Here is a 24,595-nt window from a genome sequence, read left to right on the forward strand (position 1 = left end):
CAGACTGAGGAGGTCAAAGGTCAATTGTTTACCCTTCCACATCTCGCCATGAGGAGACGGCATGCAGGAGGACGGTAACCATAGATTTGAGGTTAAAGAGCTCCACATCTCCGGGGTTCCTGTGTGCGTGTATGGGAAGGTATGGGGGAGGAGGTGAAAGTGCAGAGGGCAGAGGTCAAAGGTTGTTAGGGTTATGCAGAGAAAAGTTCATTGATAGTAAGGGTTGGTTACATAAAGGGGTGTAGAGTCATGGGTTAGTGAATTAAAGTTGGGTTGCAGAGGGAAAAGATGCCAGATAAAGTAAGGTCGATGAGGATAAGTTAGGGATGGTTATATCAATGAGGTATAGATTCACGGGTTAGTGGATTTTTGATAGGTTCAAGAACATGATGTAAATGAATTAAAGTTGAATAAGATAATTCAGGGTTGGTTATATCAAGGAGGGATGCAGCAATGGATTAGTTGGTTATATGATGAGTGATGATTGGGTTAGGTCAAGTATGGTTGGTTGGATGAGTAAAAGTGTCATACATTAACAATAATAAGATTGAAGAGAGTTTAGGTGTGCCATATTAGGAACAACATTAATGAGAGACAGAGGAGGTTAGACATGACGGAAGAGAACAATGTGTGTAAATATAGAAAGATGATATTAAATGGTTCATGTTATTAAATCAATGGGATCCCACAAAGACACATGTACACACACACACACACAAATGTACATCAAAGAAGATAATTTTTACAAATATAATGAGATATATCACAAGAAAAGGTGGAAAATTAATTAAGAAGGAAGCAACAGTGATATTTTGAGCAAAAATTTGTTAACAGTCCACACGCAGATTACAAGTATACACAGCAATCAATGTTTATGTCAATATTGGAGTGATAGAAATGAAATGGAGAAAAAGTATGGATAAGGGGAAACAAATAAATAAAAATTACTTCAATTGAAAACAAATCTACTGCATCACAGAAGGCCTCAAGTACATATATTACACTTATACGAACAATAATTGAAAAATCATATCACAGAGAGAGTTCATGCAAATTACATATTATTCATGCATCACTACAAAATATATCACTACAAATATATTTAACATGCAAAATATTTCTGTTATTAAGAAATCTGTTGTTGATTAGAAATCATGAGATTCAGGAAAATATCCAAAGAATATTAAATATCCAAATGACATACAGAGACTACATGATGAAAAGTTACTTGTAAAAGAAGTTTACGTATAAATGTTTGCACAAAACCTTCTTGTTACAACACCACAACATTTTGGACTGCCTTACTTTGCAATCGGTGAAGCTTCAATATTTACGAGTACATGTCATGACAGTGTTTTTTAATCTTTGTAGCCATCATGAACTATCGAGTATTCATGGCCAGTACCATGACCAACAAAAGAAATACTATATTTTTCATTTAATGATACAGAAAAATATGTTGGTTGATACTCGGGTTACAGAGCAACCATGCCGTTTTGCACAGTATTCGGTATCAAGTACAGAATTGTATAGCGTCCATACTGTAACGATGTGTTTTTATGACCCGTAATGACACCTCAGTAAAATCCAACAGACATACGCAAGAGTCATAATCCTCAGGTTAAGAACCATAATTGGTACATCTCTATCGTGTTATCGTGTGAGTCAAAAAAAGTTTACACTCAGAAATTTGTCACTTATTTTAAAAGTCAGCTATGAACGAAAGGTTATCATAAATGTTTTGAAAGAGTGTTACAGTATATCCCAAATTGTTTGGTATAATTTTTTTGTGGTATGTGTTCACTCTTGGATGAACAGGAGACATTGTTTGCGAGAGTGAAATAATCGACTAGCGCAAAAGTATTAACATGAGAGAATGAATGAGATCCATAGCAGAAACAAAGTCACACACACACACAAATGTTCTTTGATGTTTGATATTTGAAATATGTGGCATGATTAATTTTGTTAGGGATGTTTTTTTTTATCTGCAAAGACCAAATTAATACCCAAATCCCAATAGTTTTATTCAAACATCACATGTATTACTTTGGCGCAAGTAGATTTTGTATAAGATGTATAATAATTTACAGTTCATGGATGATTTTTAAAATAATAAGCGATTTTCTAGGTGTAAACTTTTTTTGACTCACACTGTATAGCCAAAATCTGCATGAATTTGATATGGTTTATCTTGTTATAGAAGTATAAAAGTTCAACTCACAGTTGATCTTTGCACTGTTGGACCACCATCTTGAGCCTGTCTGCCAGGACCTTGGGAGAGCGGAAGCCGTAGGCGGCGCAACGTGCCTTGAGGATCAGAGACATATCTGGTACAACCAGGGAGACGGTGCGGAAAAGAAGCTTGATGTCCATTGGTATATCACCATGGAGACCGGTCTCGTTGTTGACGGTGATGAAGAGGGCGATGTTGCGACCGAGAGTGATCTGGGAGAAGAATAACATTTTGGAAAGTTATACAAGCAATTTTTTCATTCTTAAAAATAGATTTTCTTCCTCAATCTGTATCAACATCCCCCTGGTTAGATGAGCAATACATATATGTGATTCAAGCTGGCTTTTGCTTTGGGCTAGACTTACTCACAAATACAGGGTTAAGAATAGGGCTGCAATTAGGTTTAAGTTAGGTTTTGGGTAAGGGTTGCATGGGTATGGTCTTAGGTCCATGATTAAAATTAGTATTTTGGCAACTTTAAGAAACTGACCAAGGAATAAATGTTACCAAAGCATGTTTCATAGAACCTGTTCGCAAGCCATATTTTTACTGCAATTCAGAATGATCTAAATATATCTTCCTGAAACTATTACTCAAAAAAATTCATATATTTGCGGTAAAAGAACCCTACCTCTTCTCCATCTCCTAAGACGGCAATCTTCTTCCTAGCCTGTAGGGCCGAGATGACTGCATGGACATGATCTAACACCATGGCAACTGCTTCCTTGTGAAGCAGCTGAAACTCATCAAAGCATCCCCAGCTCCCATCCTGAAACCATGCAAAAACAAAAGGTAATGTGTCAAGTTTGATTAGAGGGAAAGAGTATATAATGCATAGATCTACCAATTCTCACAACTATGTAACACCTACGGTATCTGACCATAGAGGGCAGCACTGGTCATGGGTACATTTGATTAATTTTTTCTACATCAACTTTTTGTATTATTAAATTTTGCTTGGGATAAACAATATGAATGAATTTGAAATTTAAATTTGAAATCTTTATTTGGAATATGTTAGCATTTGCTTGGTAAGAATAATTGACTCATGACAAATTATTACTATAATTATATCATTTTTGAATGATCGTTAATATTTTGTGTCTATGTTTGTACGTTGTATATTTATGCTCGGCACCACCCAGTGAGGAGAGCCTCTTGACAAAATTCCCAATCCTTTTTAATAGGCATTCCATAGGCCCTGGCTGGTTCCCATTATCTTTTATACCGATGTCTGTGTTACATTGCATTCTCCTGGATATTATATAAATAAATAGAAATGAATAATACAAATCATTATGCAAAAAAACAAGGTATATATGACATACATCATACAAATATTCCCCCATTCTGAACTTGAGGGATGAGTTGTATGACAAGATCTTCTTAATGCAGTTGCAACCATGTTAATGTTATCAACAGTACGATACACATTTGTTTGCTGATCTTACCATAGCAAGTCCTTGGACTACCTTTCCCAGTGCGGCAGGATCTGAATGAGGGGAGCAGCCAAACAAGGCAAGGTAGCGGCCCAAGAAGAAAGCTAGACCTTTGACTGTCTCTGTCTTACCCACGCCGGTGCCTCCCGTCAGGGCACTGCCTCGGAACTGGTTCATGCACTGAGGGTGGAGAAGGGTTAAAAAAGGAATACATGATGTGTTCTACAAACTTTTTAGCGTATAATTATCAAAGATGAATTAACAAGCAGAAATGTATTTGTAACCTGGCATATCTACTTGCTAATTTCACAAGGAAATTTTAGATTGCATGAACATCATGAAGCAATAATTCACACAGAAATGGGATTTCTTCAAGAGAATAATTCATGCACTGAGGGTGGAGAAAGGTTAAAAAAAGGATACAACATTTGATATTTACTCTGACAAGTTGTCTCAGTATGGATTATCAAAAGCAAATTTGACTGCAAGTTACCTCTGCAATATGGAGCAATAAAGCGCAAAGTAAATATATCTCAAAAAGAGCTGTACATATCCTTTCTTTACTACACTACCCAACTATTATTCAGGTACAACGTGCTTCTTCGAAACAAGTTTAAAGTACATGTGCCCACATATTCTATCTTGGGGGAAATACACATGCCCTCTAACAGTGGATATGTAGGGAATCTACCTTAATAAATGACTTTTGACTATTGTGTTCATCATTCATCATTTTGTTGGAAAGTATTGTCGATGTGGGATATAAAGCAAATAATCACCGACTACTATGGCGGGTAGGCAAACTATCATCGCCTTGGTGATCTCCTGGGGGTATAGAAGCCCCCAAGATCTCCTCTGCAATGTTAGTCTGTCCAATCGCCAGAGTATTCGGTAATTATTTGTTTACTATCACTATACAATCAAGTCTATCATTGTCATGTGACATCTCTTAGACCAATTGTGCTGTAAGATTCTTGGTATGTGAGATATGATGAGTATCTTACCATTGCCATAGTGAGGAAGCATCTCTCAGTGATGGGAGTGACAACAAGCGACGACTGCCCTCCAAAGAACTCATTACCGTACGGATGACGCTCCTCCAAGATGGTCATCTGAGGCTCATGGCTACCATCTGCAATTTATCAAGAAATATTACATACCGGTAACATGAATGACAGAATACCAATACAGTGGTGAAATGTGTAACGCGCAAGTTTAACAAAGAAGAGATGGAGGTGAGAAACATTTTATTGAATGATATTTTAAACACGATCGAGAGGGGATCAATACAGTTAAAGGGAATTAAAGGCAGAAAAGGTGGGAGTCAAGCTTAACATATTTCTATAAAATATAAAGTAAAGATAAAGGAAAAGGAATTAAGAATTTATAAAATTCAATTTTTTCTTAGTGACTTGAATTTGATAAAGAACAAACTTGGTAAACAATATTTGATGTAACATCACAATATGACATGAATAAATGCCGGAAATTAACAGATATTGTAATATGTTGACCTTTATTGATTTATATATTTTCAATCATATCAATGATTCATTTAGTCTTTTGCAAATTACATTTCCATACCAAATATCACCTTCACAACAAGCATGGTAACCTGATGAACGATGAAATGTAGTAAACAAACATTCCGACAAGAGGAATGAAAGATACATGGAATGAATGACAATGGAATGTAAGAGAATAAGACACACCGGTAGAAGACTGGAATTTGAAACCAACAAGAGTTGGAAGTAGATTTCATGAATAAACACTCAATAGGAAATACTGTTCCCTTTTCAAAAGAAAATGGTCTATGCAACTGGCCTCATCAGTATACATTTATATTTATACTGTTCAGACCAAGTTACATTAATCTTGATCTAAGGAGACACAAACGAACGAATACTGTTCGACCCGAGGGCCCTGCAAGCCTATTATTATCCCTGTGTATTTTGTGTAAAGTGAATTGAGATAAAGAAGGTAAAGCTAGAGAAAAACATCCCAAAACCCAGATGCATGTGCAATATTGCACCAAAGCACCAAAGGAAAGTTTTTCCTGCTGCTCATGCGAGTGCTTGCAGTACAATTATTTCCACTGAAGAATAGCCAGGAATGACGTTTAAAAGACTCTAACACACACAGAGAAAGGAAATCCATTGCAGTGATATGGTTCGTTGAATGATTCTATGAATAGCCCGATGACATGAATGTACACTGTATGATACAAGTATCATATACATACATTTACGCCTTGCTCTCCCTTTGGTAGTAAAGGAAGTATAATTTCATTAAACATGATATTAATCACAATTAATTGTACAGTAAACTTTATTTTCATTTTACATCATCGAATACTGACAAATTACAGATACTCTATACACAAATAACGGGCAAAGATGACTAATTAAACAAATAAAACTGTAAGTTTCCATTTTATCAAAAGAAAAGGATTCCTGCTTTACCATCAAACATTCGATATCTCATATCTAAAATAAATAATATTTAAAAAAAACTTTATTTCTACACTTTGCCCAACCTAGTATGTCTAACAAAGTTGATTCTTTACATACCAGACAAACAAAAAAACATAATGATAGTATTAAACAGTTTTACAATAGTGACATATAAACATTGTGTTATTTACATAATTATTCACTTTTCAATGAACTAAACATGTAAGATATAACTTGGGAACAATATTGCATTGTTAAACTAGGGCCGGACAGTGACAGTCATGTTGTATTAATTTGAAGGGAGGTGTCACAAAAGTTACAATCATATTGCATCTCTGAATGAGTATTACGCAAAATTTGATGTCACTGTGAATAATAAAAGGTTAATTTCTTGTTACCCTTGGCTCCACTATTTAATAGACTTAATAGAGAAGGACCAATGGCTCAGTGGTAGAGCAGTGGTCTTCTAACTGGGAGGTCCCGGGTTCAAAACCAAGTCAATGCGCTTGTGCCCTTTGGTAAGGCATTAGTCCTATTACCAAGTCCCTCGGAGAGGACTTAAAGCCGTTGATCCTCTAGTTAATTACTTACAGGTATATACATGCTTCCTTAGCAGTCAAGTCAAACAATCATCAAAAACATCAAACATCAAACATAATATACGATAAGCAGAAACAATTACATCCATGTAACAAGGCTCTGAGCAGAGATGACTGTTTTACGAGACCTACCTGATCTTTGCTTAGGATAGACTCTGATGCACCTCCGCCATTCAAAATCAGTGAGCTCTCGCAGCTTCCTGTTACCCATGTTATCCAGGATATCACGAAGATAGTAAGATTGCTGCGGGAGGGGAGAAAAGGAGAAACGTGTCATCATAATGAGACAAGGATGATGGTGCATTAGAACAAAAGGTGTACATGCCTAAAATGTATTAAAATCTACACACAGAGATTCTAATACTAGAATGTAATAACACATACAAAACTCAGCTGACTTAGAGCACCTATGGCTTCTGACAAAGGAGGATCGAGAGGAAGAAGCTAAAAATGGCCAATTGTCGAGATAGAAAAAGACTAGATGGAAATCGACTGCGCGCAGTCGAAAATGATGCCTCCTTCCTAGAGCAATTTTACAAACCGAAACGGAAGAAATTTTTCAAATTCAAGTTCAATTGTATGAATCCATTAACATGTTCTTAGAATATCGTGATTACAAGCAATTTCTCATATACATATATGACCCTTTGATCTTTGACCTCATGACCCTAAAATCTACTCAGTTCATTGGCTCTGCAAGATGTCCTGAGTTAAATAGTAATCCATCTGTCAGTTCTAATGAGAATGCTTTCACAAGCTATTTTTGCATACATAATGAGCCCATGACCTTTGATCTTATGAATCAAGAATCTACTCAGTTCATTGGCTCTGCAAGATTCATAAATGATCTAAGTTTGGCAGGAATCCATCAATCTGTTCTAATGATAATACGATCACAAGCTATTTTTGCATACATAATGAGCCGCATGACCTTGACCTTTACCTCATGACCCCAAAATCTAATCAGTTCATCAGCTCTGCAAGTAACATACATGACCTAAGTTTGGCAGGAATCCATCAATCGGTTCTTGAGATAACGCGATCACGAGCTGTTTTTGCATACATAATGTGCACTGTGACCTTTGACCTCGTGACCCCAAAATCTATCAGTTCATCGGCTCTGCAAGTAACATACATGACCCAAGTTTGGCAGGAATCCATCAATCGGTTCTTGAGATAACGCAATCACAAGCTGTTTTTGCATACATAATGATCCCTGTGACCTTTGACCTTTGACCTCGTGACCCCAAAATCTAATTAGTTCATCGGCTCTGCAAGATACATACATGACCAAAGTTTGGCAGGAATCCATTAATCGGTTCTTCAGATAACGCGATCACAAGCTGTTTTTGCATACATAATGAGCCCTGTGACCTTTGACCTTTGACCTCGTGACCCCAAAATCTAATCAGTTCATCGGCTCTGCAAGATACATACATGACCAAAGTTTGGCAGGAATCCATTTATCGGTTCTTCAGATAACGCGATCACGAGAACGGGACGTACGTACAGACGTACGTACGGACGGACAACCCGAAAACATAATGCCTCCGGCTACTTCGTAACGGAGGCATAAAAACTGCTTCGTACACAGATTATATGAGTCTTGATTATTTACTTCATTGTAATTTGGCATACCGGCACAATATCTCTTAATTTTTTTCTGCCATTTTCCCAAAGAAATCATGCGAGTTACATGCCTTGACACTAACAGGTTCAAGGACCTGTGGGCACCCAAAATTTAAGTCTAAACCCCAATTTTGAGTTTTTCCAGAGGGCTCATGCATACAGAATGTAAAAGTTCAATCCAGCCCTCCTTCCAAAAGGGTTAGTGTGGAGCCAAGCTGTCTGTATAGAGAAGAACATCTCTACTGTTTATCTGTGGTAGGATCTTCATCCACGTACAAATTGAGTAAATTTTCATCTCCGTGCAATATGGTTTTAAGAACAATCAAAGACAAGATCATCATTACACTGTATGTACATATCACCATCCCAAATATACATGGAACAATATCTCATAAATGAGCTAGCAACTCGAGATGCACTTATAAACTAAACATTTCTGAACACAAGGCTTCTCTTTAGTTGAATTAAATTATGAATTGCAACCTATGGACAAAAATTTGTCTCACAGATGCCCTTTGTATATCTCCTACAGCATTTACAAGTTTAGGGAAATATCACCCTTAGCCGTTCGCAGTGTAATTTTTGCATTGCAATCCCAAATCATTGCTTTAAAGCCCCACTGCACTACTTACAGCTACTTGCACCCTCTACATAGCAAACTATGCTTAATCGGTAACCATTGGTCCCCCATGATCCTCTTTTTCTTATGTTAAGTGAGAGCTGAGTTGATGAGATAGCCACCTGTCAGTGACCTTGCAGGGTGGTGTAATCCCTCCTGTAAACTAGTACAGATGGGCTTTAAAACCCCCAGGATGGACTTACGGCAATCATGCTCTCCAGACGCAGCCGATGGAGCGGTGTCACGTGTTCCTCAGTGGCCTTCCACGCCCCCTTGGTCAGGACCTGGGTCAACCTGGACATGGTGGTCACAAACTTCTTGGAGGTGTTAGGGATGGCCTTGCGGTCATTACGGATCTCCATGATGCCCAGTTCACACTCCTTGGTCCAGTACATGGTCAGGCCTAGGGCGGCTACTTGGGTCGGGTACTGGGAGGGAGAATGAAAATGAGGAATCATTGTACATGAACAGTTCTATTTTCATTCCCCTATCGATATAACAAGCAGTATTGTAGTGTAACAAAATAAGACATTTTCATGCACGACCATTTGCTTATCAACGTTTGCTAAACAAAAAGTTTAATATTACATTGCCACAAGTTGTATAAAGATCAATGAAAGATGCTATTAGCATGATGAGCTATGCTGATTATTATATATAATTACTCTCTCTCTCTCTCCGACATGCATCTCTCTTTTCTTCACTCTAACCCTGTCCCTGAGATCTTTTCTTCTTGTATATTTCATGGTTTTTACATGCTTTGTGATATATCTTATTAAACATATCTCTACAACCCTCTCATTTTCTGACACTTATCTCAATCACCCTTACAAATGTTTTAACCCCCTCCCCACCTCCTCTCTCTCTCTCTCTCTCTCTCTCTCTCTCTCTTCACAAACCTTCTCTTTATTTTTTCCCCCATATCATAATGCAACAGTCCATATTCAAACACACCAATCTATATTTCATTGATACTATAGGTCACCCCACATCATATTCCTCCTTTCCTAAAACTTGTTATAATATGAAATGTTTCCATACTGTTAAAGAATGTAGATTACCTTGTACGCCAGCTCCTCTACTGCTAGATTGTTCTCCATATCTTGGATCATGTTTGAGACTGTGCTACACATGGTCTTGGTGATGGATTCCTTCAAACCCTTCAGCCACACCTCTACGCCATCTTTGATAGGAACCTACAAAATAAAGTCATACAAATCGTAAGAAAACAGGCAAGTTTGTCAATATACGTCAACTGGGCGGTTTCAATGTTTTGCAAAGTAAAACAACTTTTACAACAACCTGCCATGTCCCTTCTTTAAACAAAATTTGGGCTTACAGAGTTTTATGAAAAAAGCAATTGGAACATGTCGATTATGTAAATTTGCATTGTAATTGCCATACTGAAATCATAGTCAATGGTAATAGACAATATCACTAGAGTGCACAAACCATTCTCTGTTCAAAAGAATTCTATGTGTCACTTTTTTTATCAGTTATCAATTATCATATATTTATACTTTTCTTCTTTTTTTGCAGCTCCATAGTTCTATTGAGCTTTCCAGAACTAGTGTATAAACTTGAGCTCAAAACCAGTAACTGATTGTGATATATAATGCATTCATACCCACTCATTTCCCTGATAACTGTAAATTTAATGAACCCATCACTCTTAATCTGACACTTTTGTTTGTGAGCGTGTGAAAACACAAGTGGTTCCAACCTCTTGGTCCAGACTAAGCATTTCCCCTTCCTTGGATGTGACTGCTATTGCCTGCATCAGCCCTCCCTCTGTACCATCCTGAACACCCCCCTCCATTCCAGTGGCAGCTCCCATCCTGCTGTCAACGGAGAGTCGTGATTGGATGCCTGCCAGCCCATGGCCTGATCCACTCCGCGTCGGGGAGGCATGTGGCTCCTTGGTGGGGCTGTGTAAGATGCCTTTCTCAGGGGATGGGGTACGCTGTGTCTGAGCGGTGAGGGGCTGGATGCGCTCCAGACGGATGTCATACACGTAGTTAAAGATGCATCTACATGTACACATGGAAGAGGAAGGTTATATGAAAAGGGGCATTGGTTAGATGGGAAAGGGGCTCTTTTTTGTAAATAGGGCACTTTTTACATAGGAAAAAGGGCACTTGTCATTAAAGGGGCACCTTTCAGATTTGAATAGGGCAATTATCGGAGGTGAAGGATACAAGAATCTCCCAATCTGATTAAAAAGTACAGTAAAACCTGTATATAAGGCCTGCTCAAGGAAGACAATAAAAGCTGTCTATATAGGTAGGTGGTCTTTATGTACATCTTCCTTTCATACACATTTCACTGACAAACACTGACGAGAGGAAACAGAAAATGTTGTCTTTATAAACAGGTGGTCTTACTATACAAGTTTTTACTGAAATATGATTCAGTACTATTGCATGTAATGCCATGGTGACTTTTTGAGTGGTAGAGTATTTCACACAATGGCTACATCTTGTCTTCTTTTTTCTTTTTTCCTGTGGCTATGTGGACAAGATGAATTTCTTTCTACCAGCCTGGCTTTAGGCCAGTTGCCTTGATGCTGCACTAAAGCACTCAAAGAATTTCTCCATATCGTGTACTCACTTACATGTATTATAACTAGGTTGACATTGACAGTGAGAAATATCTTATTTAAGGACAATAGTTCCATGGATGGAATTCTAAACAATTAAACCACTTGATCCACAGTAATCTCAAACATTCCTTAGACTACAACACCCTTAGACCCTTTTACTTCTCATAAATCAATGTGTACATTTCATTCATCTTTTTCTAGCGATATCTTGTTCTGTCAATAAGCACTGATGCTTCACCCAAGACTTTGCTAGCATTTTCAAATTACTGAACGTTTTAATACAGTTGTTCTTTGTGCGTTTGTTTAGTGTCACAACAATCATTTTTCTATTCACTCAAATCATTCAAACATTGAATACAAGAGACACCTACCTGAGATGAGGTTTGACAGATTCAAGGTCGAAAGGTCGACTGAGGACAGCCAGGAGGACAGGGTCAGACAGGAAGTAAAACCTTGGGAAGACCTGTCTCTTCTTGTCTAGGTAGCCTGTCAGAGACTTGAAGCAGATCTCAAGCTCTTCATGGATGTGACGCAAGACGACTCCTTTAGGCACTTCTCCACCGTAGGTGCACTGCAGAGGAACAGGATAGTATTAAAGCCCCACTGCACTTCTTGTAGCTACATGTACTTACGCCCTCTATATAGCTAACAATGCTTAAGTGGTACCCATTGATCCCCCTGTTCCCCTTTTTCTTATGTTAATTGAGAGCTGATTTGATGAGATAACCACCTGTCAGTGACCATGCAGGGAGGTTTTATCCCTCCTGGCCAAACTAGTGCAGATAGGCTTTAAGATGTAGAAAACAATCAAAGAGATTGAAACAACTATGGCCTATTAAAGAAATGAAGGAGATTGATCTTAACCTAGGATATGTGTTACGTCTCGGTCCTACTCTGGATTTCCTCCAGCAAGATACATCAATCAAATCAAATCAAATATGATACAGGGTTATGGAATAACTTTGTTTATCATTATTAACATCACTGATTAATTCATTACAAAAGCACATGAAGCTCGAAAGCTCTAACTGTTCAATTAAATAAAATAAAAAATACTTACTTGAAGGACATTCCTTGTGTCGTAAGCTCTTCTCTGGATCTTACTCCAGCTCTTATCAATCCTGTTGAAGCGTTTGGCCTCCTGGGGAAGCTCTTTGGCTGTCCTAGGAATACTGAAGACTGCCTCCAGGTACTGCCATAGGTCCTGGACCTCTAGCCACTGCTCCAAAACCTCTCCAACACCTCTGAGTTTCTCTGCCCATCCTGCAGCCTCCTCTCTCAGCGGTCCCACAAACCTTGATGTCAGCATGTTGGCCAGGACGGCCTGGGCGTTCTCCAGCTGCTCCAGAAGGTGCTCCATAGAGTCCTTCTCCAAGTAGATGGGTCCGCGTCTCTTGTAGTCTGTGAAGGTCATGACCTGCTCCGTCCACTCTTCCTCGGTGACCCTGAGCTTCACCTCCAGCTCCAGCTCCTTGCTGGCACAGTGACAGATCTCTTCAATCTCTGCCTGGTGCCTGCATGGTGAGTAGAATAACAACTTGTGAAATTAGTTTCCTAATGAATGATTTATACAATGATAACGAAAATATGCCCATTTCTATAGCACTAATGTCCTTTGGCAAGACATTTATCTACATTTGCCATTCTCCACCCAGGTGTTAAATGGGTACGGCAGGAAGGAATTCCTTGAATGCTGTGAGCACCTAAATTGGTAGCCTAGTAGAGCCGGGTAATATTGGAGCGCTTTGAGCACCTTGCAGGGTGGATATGTGTGCTATATAAATATCCAATACTATTATTATTATAATGCAGCTACTATCAAACTGCGCTGAATACAAAGTATCACATTATTACCCTGGCTGAAGCTTTACCCCCATGATAAGGCAATAACGGGTTCTAGAAATTACTTCCTACCAGGTACCCATTTACTTCACCTGGGTGGAAAGTGGCATCACTTTGCCATTAAACATACTGTCAATTTATTTGAATTCTGCCATCCAATTTGGTTTATATATATATATATACGGTTTTTCAAGCATCCCTAATGGAAATAATACTCACGGTATAAGGCCTATGTCAAGGATATGACACAGTTTGAAGACGTTAGCCTCAAGCTGGAAAGAGCTCCCAGTCACTCCCATCACTTGGAGCCAGTGACGATTGCGGATTTCCTGCAATCAAGAATAATATCAAAACATTTCATGGTCCACTGGATGAATCAAAGGACTACAGATCGAGTGGTAGAGATTTCATATCCCAGCCAATCCCAGGAATACAGTATATTTGTAAACTCTTTACACACAGAATTTTTCAGAAAAAGAGAGGAATCTATATGTATGGTTCAAAACAGTTGTTTGAATGCCCCAAATTAGGAATAATTCCCCCCAAAAAGGAATACTTGGCAGCTATCTTTTATTAGTGATTATGCCAACTTGCTCAATATCACCCACATGCATCATCATTTATCATGGATGAAATAGCATCTGACTTTTAGAACAAAATTGTAAACAGGGGTGATAGTGAGCACTAAAAAAAAAATAGGTTTTTTGTTTTCCCCTCAACCACGCCCCCCTTGAGTAAAAAAAAAAAAAGACGATTCGCGGGGAAAAAATGGCATCTAACAACATTCCCCCCTTTCGAGTAAGAAAATTGAGACAAACTTGGGAAAATTGGGGGAAAAATAGGGAAGAATAGAGATAATAAGAGGGAAATCGAGAAAATCAGGATAAAATAGGGAAGGAAAAAAAAATTGGTAAAAAAAAAAAAAAAAATGATTTTTTTTTTTTTTTTTTTTTTTTAAATCGGGAAGAAAAAAAAAATCGGGAAAAAATCGGGAAAAATAAAAAAAATCGGGAAACCGATTTAAATCGGGTTTTTATCAGGCCTGTGTAAAGGACAAGTCACATCTAATCATAAAAATCTCAATATGCTATAGAATATTAAAAGAATTTTGTTCCTAATAAAACATACATGAAGTGTGTTTTTCATTAGATCAGATACTGTACTGCATAAATATGGGGCAAAAGAACCATAACGCAAATTCCCATTTGTATAAAAGGGGAAAAAAAGTTTGATGTGATGATGCAAAATTGGATTGGACACATCAAACAAGCAGCTCGCATGCTGAAAATGTTCAATTTACAAACAAATTAAAACAAAACTAAAATATATATTGTAAGTCAACTTTTGCAGAAATGATTTAGCATTGGTAAGATGAAATCAAAATTGCAAAACTTTTTATATTGAAAGACCAACACGGTGGAAAGGAGAGAATGGAGAAGAAAAAATTAAAGTTGTTTGAGCGACAGAGTTGAGAAAGTATTTAACAATTGCTATACATACAATTATATTACAAAAATTTAAATTAAGCATAAAAATATGTATTGGAAAAGGTGAGGTTACGCCGTAAATATCAAAATGACAGCCTCTATTCTGTTTTCCCCTCTAATATAAATGTAATGACAGCATTCATCTTAATCAAGAAAGTTGTTTAATAAAATTAGAATGAGTATTTAAATAACAATATAGTGTGATTTAAAATTAGATATTGCACATTAATTGGAGAAAAAGGCCCAAATCAAATAATTGGCAAGAGCAAAATTATTTATTACTCGAATGATAGTAAAAATGTTTCTGGTGATTACCTTTGATGCCAGCTTGTGTAGGATAGGGAAGACATCGAGATAGAACTTGATGCTGTTCTTCATGTTGTTATATGCATCCCAGTCCTTGATCTTATCTGGTAGGCTCTGACACTCATCCCAGTACTGCTCAACCTGGTGGGAAAAGAGACAAGATTGTGAGTATGCATGGTGCTGGTCTACGAATGATCTATGAACCAGGGGTGGTATTCTCAAAACAATGTTATCTTTTGTCAGTGTTAGTTAAACAACGCTAATTGCCATAAGGCATCAAAATATGCCAAGTCATTGATAAATATCGCTCATCATCATCATCCATCTGCCTCACAAGAAACATACTGGTGAATTGTCTTTCCCATTGGTTGCTGCAAAACTGTGAAACCAAATACCTACTGCTGTTCAGACGGCCTCATCTGTTTACCAGTTCAAGAAATTACTAAGTCACATCTATTCTGCTAAAAATAACTTTAATACCAGCCTACATATACATGTACCTAAGTAACCTAACTGATCTCTGAGAAGTGATTAACTTTTGCTTATAAGTTCTGTTACCGCAAGGAAAGGCGCTATATCAAATGTCTTTTGATTGATTGATTGATGAAGTTAAGAGACATCTGTGCAAGCATGAAGGTAAGTGTTAGTTCCAAGTGAACTCTCATAATTGTTCTTGGACGGTTGTTTTAGACTTCAAGGTTTCGCAAAATTGAAGTTTAAAACTATGGTGGTTCCATATAAACAACTATAAACACCAAGCAAAAATAATGACGTTCTAGTGCCTTACCTCCTTGTTGGCCTTTGGTAGATCTGCATCGGCCCAGAGTCTGTCTCTGAACTGATTGTCAAAGGCTATGAACTTCTGGAAGAGACCATAGAGCAGTCCTAGAAGATCCAGTTCCTGTGGAATTAATCAAGTATTATCCAAAGAATAATGACATGTATGTTTATGTTTAGGGATAGTTTATCTTATTGAATTGAAGATGTGACTTTTATATGAATGGGCCTTGCAAGCGGACTGAACGCTGCGATTCTATTCAAAATATCACTCATTTAGTCATGTTGACGTAAATGTAGTTTCTCTGCAATACTTCACATTAGCTAAGAAGCTTATAATTGGGGGAAGGATAAGTTTAGTAGAGGCGAAAAAACATCTTAATCCACTTTCATCAATAAAGCAGAACAATTCTCCTTAAGGAAAGAGTATAACTCTCTGTCTTGCTTTCATGAGAATACTTAGTAGCGATAAGGTTGGATTGCATTCCTATTTTCTACACAAGATAAAATCTCCAGCTCAAGGCTAACGTCTTCAAACTGTGTCATATCCTTGACAAAGGCCTTATACTGTGAGCATTATTTGTATAAGGGAAGCATTACATTTATTAAAAGATAAAATGTGTAGAAAACGGCTATTATCTCAGAAAGCCAATATCATAATTCTTCCACTGATTATCGACGACTACACAAACATTTCTTTATTCAATACCTCTCCTGTCTTGTCCAGTTCAGGGAAGGGCTTACAGACAATACCAAAGAGCCTGGACACCGAGTCTAAGGTCCTCCTCTTAGAGTCATAGAGCTTGAAGATCTCCTGGAACTCATGGAGTCTTGCTACAGCCTCGGCTGGCTGGACGCCTGGGACGGCTGGACCCTGGGAGTCAAAGCTGTTTCTGAACTGTATCACCTCTACCACAAACATCTGTGACAGATATAGAGAAATTCAATTCAATTCAATGTATTTATAATAATAATAATAATATTTGGTTCTTGTATAGCGCGGAATTAATTCCTGCCAGGTACCCATTTACATCACCTGGGTTGAGTGTGGCAAATGAAGATCAATGTCTTGCCAAAGGACATTAGTGCCGCGGCGGGACTCGAACCGTGGACCTTAAGATCAACAGTCCGTACCACTACACCTCTGAGTAATAGAGCTGTGCACATTTTCCTCTTTTTTCTCAATAGAAAATATGTGTAGATAACATAGGAATACAACAAACATTCACGTATTCCTTTAATGGAGCGGCGTTGTGCCCGATAATTTACAAACATGCCTTTCTCACATGTTTTTATTGCTTTTAATACTTTTACAATATGTCAGGATTTAGCAAACAAACGGAAAAAACATACAAGCATGGCCAGATGATAAAGTGTACATTTTGAAATGCCAATTACAGAATCTTGGGTGGAAAAAAACTTGGTTTTGCAATAAATAACATATCCTGGAAAACTTAATAGGCTCCTGAGGAATTAATGGATCACCATGAATTTTCAATCTGTAATCTTAAGGGGTATTTCTGTCTGATGAGTTAATAATAATAATAATATTCAGCTTTTATATAGCGCTTAATACATCTCGGACGTCTCTAAGTGCTTTACAGATATACTATTACCCCGGTCATTGGATTCAGTGCTTGCCCGCACACACTGTGTGCACAATCTCCTCTCCCTGGGGAGCATTCCGGCCAGGCATGACTTGACGCTCAAAAACTGTTTGACCAACAATGACGGTAGCATCCTACCAGGTACCCATTTTAACACCTGGGTGGAGAGTAGCAAGGGTAGGTTAATATCTTACCAAAGGATATTAGTGCCGTGTCAGGATTTGAACCCTCAACCTTCGCATCTGCAGTCAAGCGCCTTAAACCACTCAACCATGACACTCCCACAGTTACTGCATAATTGTATTGCATTGCATCATTTGTGTTTGTTATTGCTTTCGCAAGTGTATTGGGGAGTCACTGACCTTGACTTGTTTGTCAAGCTCCTGCTCAAAGGCTCCACGTCTCTCCTTGAGGAGCCTGATCCGACATTTCTCAGCGAGATCCACCACCTCCTGCCAGTTATCTCTCAGCTTCTCCACCTCCTCCACCTCGGAGCGCGGCAGACGAAGACGGTAGCTTCTATAAGGTGGAGAAAATTATGAGGTATACATGAGAAAGTGTGAAATGTCAACAGGAAAGTCATGGGAAACTCACAACCAATGCTCACAATAATATACTAACATACAGTACCTGCCATTCCCGGCATGCTATACCTTGCGGCAAATTGCGGCACATGATAAAACAATCTTAATTTGGCTTTAGCAATTTTTTACAAAAAAATTATTAAAATCAAAATTTCGAAAAATTTGAAATATGTAGGTCTTTAAAGGTAAAGACCAGTATTGGAAACGCCCCAATTTCAAAAAATGAAATGGAAGCTCTTATTACCAATCATGTGAAAGAATATGTTTTGAATAATACATGATGATAAAAATGTTGATGGGAAACCGCTGACTAATTGATATATTTGGTAAATTAGTGTATCTCTTGCCTGTTGAGAGATACAAATGCACGTGTTGCGCACGTGTGTGTAGTCCCATATACATCTTTCTGTGTACAGTGATTCTAACTTCATGAAGTCTTGGCCAAATTTCTTATCATTTTGATGATTCCAGAACCTTGCAGTACATCTATGCTAGATGATCAACCTTTTCTGATCAATTTCACAATGTTTCTTACACAATGCAATCGCATGACCATAACTGGTCTTTAGCTTTAAAATCCTAAAAATCAGAATATTATGGATTATTTGGAAGGATTGGCAGGTATGTACTAATAATAAGAGCTGAGTTTAAGTTGAGGCATCGCAGTCAGACGAATTTTGCTCAAATATTCACGCAGGATTTAATATATACGCTCTTTCATGGTTCCTGTTGTAGATGCTGCCACAATTACTAGTTCTCAACTTCACTTTCCTTTCTTTAATAATAGAGGAGAAAATGTAAAATATTAGAAGAAAAAAACATTTCACTCAATATATTCCAGGCATGTCATATTTGAAATGCTTCTATTACACACATAATCAGAATGCTGAGACAATGGTAAAACTCATATCAGTGTTTAAATGTAAGATCAGGTATTATTATAATGACCTAGATCTAGATCTTAGCACGTAGAGACTTCAGTGGTAAGCACATTATAAGTAACGTTTTTATTATTATTATTATTATATGGGGAGAGAAAACGTTAAGAATCATAACAGTACTTACATGAGGTCTGCATACATGGTCTCAATGGGTAGATAGATAGCATCGATCTTATTCTCCATATCCCTGACCTCCTCAAGGAGATTGAGGGTGCCATTCAGCTGGTCAAGGGTTACCACATCGGCCATGAGCTTGGACTTGATGCTTGTCCGGTAATTGATGGCATTGTCCAGTTGACGCTGCAATTAAATGCAATAGGAATTAAAGTATTTCTTAAAAGATCTCTTCAGTATCATATCTACTGTGCACAATGTATGAAAATGGATCGTTGTACCAATATATTTTTCCACTTGCATATTAATAACTTCAACTATGTTCCTACAGTACTCGAATTTTTCTCTGACAATTAAAGTGACTGGCTTTTCTCATTTTTAACCTGTTGAGTCTTAAATGTTAACAGGAAATATATTCAACAAAGGGGCAAAAAGCAGCTGCTCAGCCTGAGCCTCTAGCCATGGACCCCACTGCAAGCCACAGGCAACCTAAGGTTAGCTGTGTTCACCGGGTGCGCTCACCAAGCAGCTGATCCAAAAAATAGCGGTAAAAGTTTTCTTCACTTTTCACTGATTATTAACTATCGACTTCGAAAAATATCGCTATCGAACTCAACTGACAGTGTGAAAACTCAGAAACAAATCAAGTTTGCTGTGTCCATATTTCTTCATTTTTTTTGCTCAAATTGATGACGTATTAAAGTTACGATGAAATTGACGTGAAATCACTCAATTCTGTGCTTGCAAGATTCTATTCTGGTGCCCGTACAAAAAGTGGGGCATTGTATAGCAAAACATCAATGCAGTCAATCAGATTCAGATTGCAGAGACATTTTCAGAAATCTCTGAAAGTTGACATTATCAACGATCCTTCTTTCACTTTGAGTAACAAACGCTTCAAAGCCCTGATCAAGAAGTTGAAATTGAGTGGCATTTAAGCCAACGTCAAGTACCACCCACCCATCAGCAAAGATGTCATGGTATTGATTCATAACAGTTTGGACACGAACACACCCGATGGCCTGCAAAGAAAGTCTTTATAGACGTAATGAGGGATGGAGAACCTGAGGAGCATCGAAGCCAACTGATTTCACTTTGCATGAACGAGAGGATGGAGATTTTTACACAATGCGAGACATGAATACCAAAAATCACCAAGATGGCCATAAAGATCGAGGCACAAGAAGGAGAAATGCACTCACTCCAGGGCCCAGGTAATGTCGATCACTGCCCAGTTAAAAATATGAAGAAAAACTTGTCAAAATTAAAGCCCAATTGTGAATTCATGTTGCAGAGGGGCAAAGGCAAATCAGGAAAGAAGTTTGATGCGGATGATTGCTGGTATGACAATCAGGTCTTAGGGAAAATCACTCTTGCAACCATGACTAAAGCAATCACTATGAATGCCAGATGTTCTAAGAACTATACCAATCACTCATTGAGGGCAACAAGTATCTCAATGTTAGATCATACTGGCTATGCCTCAAGAGACATTTTGTCGGGCCACTGATTTGAGACAAGCGTCAAGAACTATTCCTGTACAAGTGAAATGCAGAAGAAAAGTATGTTGCATGCGTTATCAACGATTCATTGTCCAACAACTTCTTCATCAAATGGTGAGAGTGGGGAGAATGATACTAGACCCTCTACTTCTGGTGAAGAAGACCCAAATTTTAACAGACAGTCAATGTCCTGGATGATATCACAAACACAGTTGGTAGTCCACCTCAACGTCACCCCCAACCACTTACTATGAGACCGTCAGTCGGCAACACTGAACATGAGGAACCAGCAAACATATCTCATGGCTGCACTGTTGAAGATGTTCATGCTTCGGTATGTAGTCGTTTGTGAAGTAGGCAACTTGGCGATCACTACATAACACTGAGCCAACAGGTATTACGCTCCTGTGCGTACGTCCGTGGGTTGCCCTTTATATACCCACGCTTTAGCAACTTTAACAATTACCACAACTAAAAAGGAGTGAGAATATAGCCTTGTACATTTGTTATTGTTTTACATTTATGCGTTTTGAATTGTTCCTGCTGTTAACTATTTGGTAAAAATTTCCATGGAAAACTTTGTTGAACTTTTGGACGCACTACTTAAACAACTTTGTTGAACTTTTGGATACATCAGGATCAGCAATATACTAGACTAGGTACTTAGGTGGAGGTAAGTTAGAACTGGTTCTTTTATTTCTTTTTTGAATGTGATGTGAATGTGAGTATGGTACATGTTATTATAAAAGTGTTCAAGGAATGATACAGGTGGAAGGGATATAAAACAAATATTCAATGACTCATTCTTGGAACAAGCTAAAACTATTCACATTCATGCAGGTACATCAATAGTACTATTTAATGTTCCTTTGATGCAAATAGTTTTAGCTAGACCCTCGAGTGCCCTCGAGTGCCATTGTATATTTGCATAATATCTCAAGACAGTGTATCTTATCATACTACAAGTACTTATGTATTATGTATCAAGCACTATAGATATATAATCTATCATTGTATTTTCCATAAAGCCAATGAAAACTCCATCAATCAAGGCTAACACTCATCAAAATGTCTTTCAAAATTTACATAAATGTGTAAACGATCTACAGATCTATTGCCTCTGTGTTGACAGGTTTGCATGAATTCTATCAAGACATGCCAAAGACAAGGCAACAAACAACTATTATTTGTGTTTTTTCTAACCTAATAATCCCTCATCCTTCTGCAAAACCAAGTGGCAGTGACCTCTCAAGAAAAGCCTGGGTCAACATCAACCGTATCAGAACCGGAGTTGCCCGTACACAATATTTCCTGCATAAAATTGGAGCTGATCCATCGCCAAACTGTGCCTGTGGGGAGATCCAAACTATGGATCATATCATAGATGCTTGTCCTATCTACAAATCCCCTCAAGGTGCTTCAGGACTTTGTGAGCTCAATGATGAGACAATCAGTTGGTTAATGAGGATCTTCCTATTTAGATGATGTACTCCTTGATATTCTTTGTTAGAACAAACGATCTCTCATTAATAATTCTTAACCGTTGTTAACTAAAGCTTGGTTTGGTTGCTTTGACATATATGAATGAAAATATGCACGGTCTTTGAGAGGCCTACAGTATCTAACAGTTAATGTGCGAGTGATCAAAACCCACCTTGCCCTCCTCATGCAGCACCTGTGCATACTGTGCCTTCCACTGCATGGCGAAACCATAGAGGGCGTCTGTGATGGGTCTAGTCTCCAGGGAGATTGGACCGATGGGAAGGATCTTTGGAATACCCTGGATCTTATCCTCGATGTGGAGGAGGCGCTCCACCTCTCGCTTGATGGCGAAGGTGCCAGGATCGTTGGCGATGAAGTCGTAGTAAGAGCCATACATGTCGTCCTTCCACAGGAAGTCGTAGAATCGGAAGTGGAACAGGTGCTTGTCAATGTCCCTCTGGAGGTCTAGATAGTGACAATTTAAAGGAAGAGGGTCATCAGTTTCCATGTGCAGAAGGTCCTTATTTGCAGAAACTAGACGTGGGGGGAGTACCATTAGTGGGTGAACAAATCTGCACACCAATAGTCCTATCAAGAAATAACCCCTAGTCTCTCAGAGTCATTAGGTGAGGGGAAAATATAAGATAATGACTTTACCATATACAAGTATGTGGGGGAATGTGGGGAAATGCAGAGCATTAAATAAGGCTGGTTGGTCAAAAAACTTAAAGCTAATCCTTGTGATTGACAACACCCGAATGGTGTCGAATTCCCCATGAGAGCTCACTACTATACATCCTTCTGTGAGTTTATTCTCATTGAATGTATTACATAATATTCAGGAAAAAATGTACAGAAGAAAATTCACATCAATACTTTTGCTTGATTATCATCTTTGACACATCATTTAAGATAATATTTGCATTAGGTTATTCAAAATATTATTAAAAAATTTATTGTTATTTGACATACTTTACACCTCTTTTTATAAGTATACATCATTGATTTTTTTCTTTCTTTATCCAAGAAATTGTTACAGAAAAGTAATTACAGTAAATTAAAGTCTAAATATGCTACTTAAACCTTAAAAAATCTTTTGAATGTCTAACCTTCTACGACACCGTCCAGCTGCCTGAGTGAGCTCTGCACCATGAGTTCATCTGAGATGTCTCCTAGCATGGTCTCCCCGACCCCATCCCCAGCCCACCAGGTCACCTTGTCTGCTACGCTCAGGATGACCTGAGCTATCTGACCCAACGAGGTCTTCACTGCATCCAGGGTCGGCTCGATGATGATCTTAGGGATGGCAAACTTGACCGCTACTTCAAACCTGTGGCAATTGAATTCAGTTAGGACCATTATAAAGTGAATTCACTAAGCTCTGTAGTTGGATGTTAAAGGTATAGACCAGTTTTGGAAACGCCCCCCTCTCAAAAAATGAAATGGAAGCTCTTATTACCAATCATGTGACAGAATATGTTTTGACTTATACGTGATGATACATATTTTGCCGGGAAACCGGCTACTAATTAATACATTTGGTAAATTATCATATCGATCCAGCCTGGATAGATATCGCGATTGCACTTCAACATTGAACATTTGGCATATATTTCTGCTTTTTTGCGAATTTAGGTTGAAGTTTTACCATCTAAACCTCTGAGGGCAATATTTAAACAATATTGAATGGATATTTTGCACCCAAAACCCTTGAACCGCAATTTTACCACTACCGGTCTATATCTTGAAGGATTTTGACAGTACAATATTTTAATTTGCCTCTTAAGATCTTCTTTTATATGCATAATAGAGTATCTATCAAGCCACTACCTGCAAGTATATAGAATGACGCTTCCTTCCTTCTATCCTGTGATTTGGTAAAGGCCACCTGTCTAAAAAGGCCACCTATCTTCAGAGGGTTTTTTTTTAGCGTTTCCCTTGGGTGCTTTAATAGACGGGTTTGACTGTATATTGTTTAAAGCCAAATAATTATGCTGGTGTCATTTGTAAGGCATCAATGTGACATAACGTAATCCATAAGAAACATGTATGTATTAAAACTGTAGGCACCTTAGCTAACAAACACGCATAAATTAAACTCTTTTATGTTTTAATTTGGTAATTCAAACAATGAAGTGATCAAATAAAAGTACAGTTTTACTAAGTTATAATTTTGCTACAATCCAATTAAATTTTAAAATCTATTCATACATGTACATGTATGAACACAACTAACAGTAGAAACATTCATCTCACGTAAGATTTTGTTTTTTCCAATTGTTTGGATCCTCCGACAGGCCATTTTATTCAAAATCTATCTCTGAATAACATATTTGAATACATGTACAAATGAATATCATATACTGCTTGAGAATA

The 24,595-nt window shown here is 38.0% G+C and overlaps 1 protein-coding gene across 6 annotated transcripts in view; it reads right to left on the reverse strand.

Annotated features, from left to right (window-relative positions):
• The window catches only part of LOC577805 (dynein heavy chain 8, axonemal), a 92,517-nt gene that overhangs the window by 67,543 nt on the left and 379 nt on the right, over window positions 1-24,595 (reverse strand). For 5 of the 6 annotated variants that reach the window (XM_030994719.1, XM_030994717.1, XM_030994721.1 and 2 more), the window contains exons 2-20: window positions 23,329-23,549; window positions 22,392-22,684; window positions 19,246-19,421; window positions 17,959-18,115; window positions 16,699-16,911; window positions 16,000-16,113; window positions 15,222-15,353; window positions 13,639-13,748; window positions 12,638-13,091; window positions 11,949-12,148; window positions 10,699-11,005; window positions 10,037-10,171; window positions 9,179-9,403; window positions 6,860-6,971; window positions 4,680-4,807; window positions 3,688-3,855; window positions 2,868-3,005; window positions 2,225-2,448; window positions 33-119 (exon numbers count right to left, since the gene is read on the reverse strand). In XM_030994719.1, the coding sequence (XP_030850579.1) occupies window positions 33-119; window positions 2,225-2,448; window positions 2,868-3,005; window positions 3,688-3,855; window positions 4,680-4,807; window positions 6,860-6,971; window positions 9,179-9,403; window positions 10,037-10,171; window positions 10,699-11,005; window positions 11,949-12,148; window positions 12,638-13,091; window positions 13,639-13,748; window positions 15,222-15,353; window positions 16,000-16,113; window positions 16,699-16,911; window positions 17,959-18,115; window positions 19,246-19,421; window positions 22,392-22,684; window positions 23,329-23,549 (3,594 nt within the window). The remainder of the gene's footprint in view (window positions 1-32; window positions 120-2,224; window positions 2,449-2,867; window positions 3,006-3,687; window positions 3,856-4,679; window positions 4,808-6,859; window positions 6,972-9,178; window positions 9,404-10,036; window positions 10,172-10,698; window positions 11,006-11,948; window positions 12,149-12,637; window positions 13,092-13,638; window positions 13,749-15,221; window positions 15,354-15,999; window positions 16,114-16,698; window positions 16,912-17,958; window positions 18,116-19,245; window positions 19,422-22,391; window positions 22,685-23,328; window positions 23,550-24,595) is intronic. The other variant, XM_030994722.1, reaches the window with a different exon arrangement.

Source organism: Strongylocentrotus purpuratus, unplaced genomic scaffold (assembly GCF_000002235.5).
Source record: "Strongylocentrotus purpuratus isolate Spur 01 unplaced genomic scaffold, Spur_5.0 spur5_scaffold_21, whole genome shotgun sequence".
NCBI classification, from domain to species: Eukaryota; Metazoa; Echinodermata; class Echinoidea; order Camarodonta; family Strongylocentrotidae; genus Strongylocentrotus; species Strongylocentrotus purpuratus.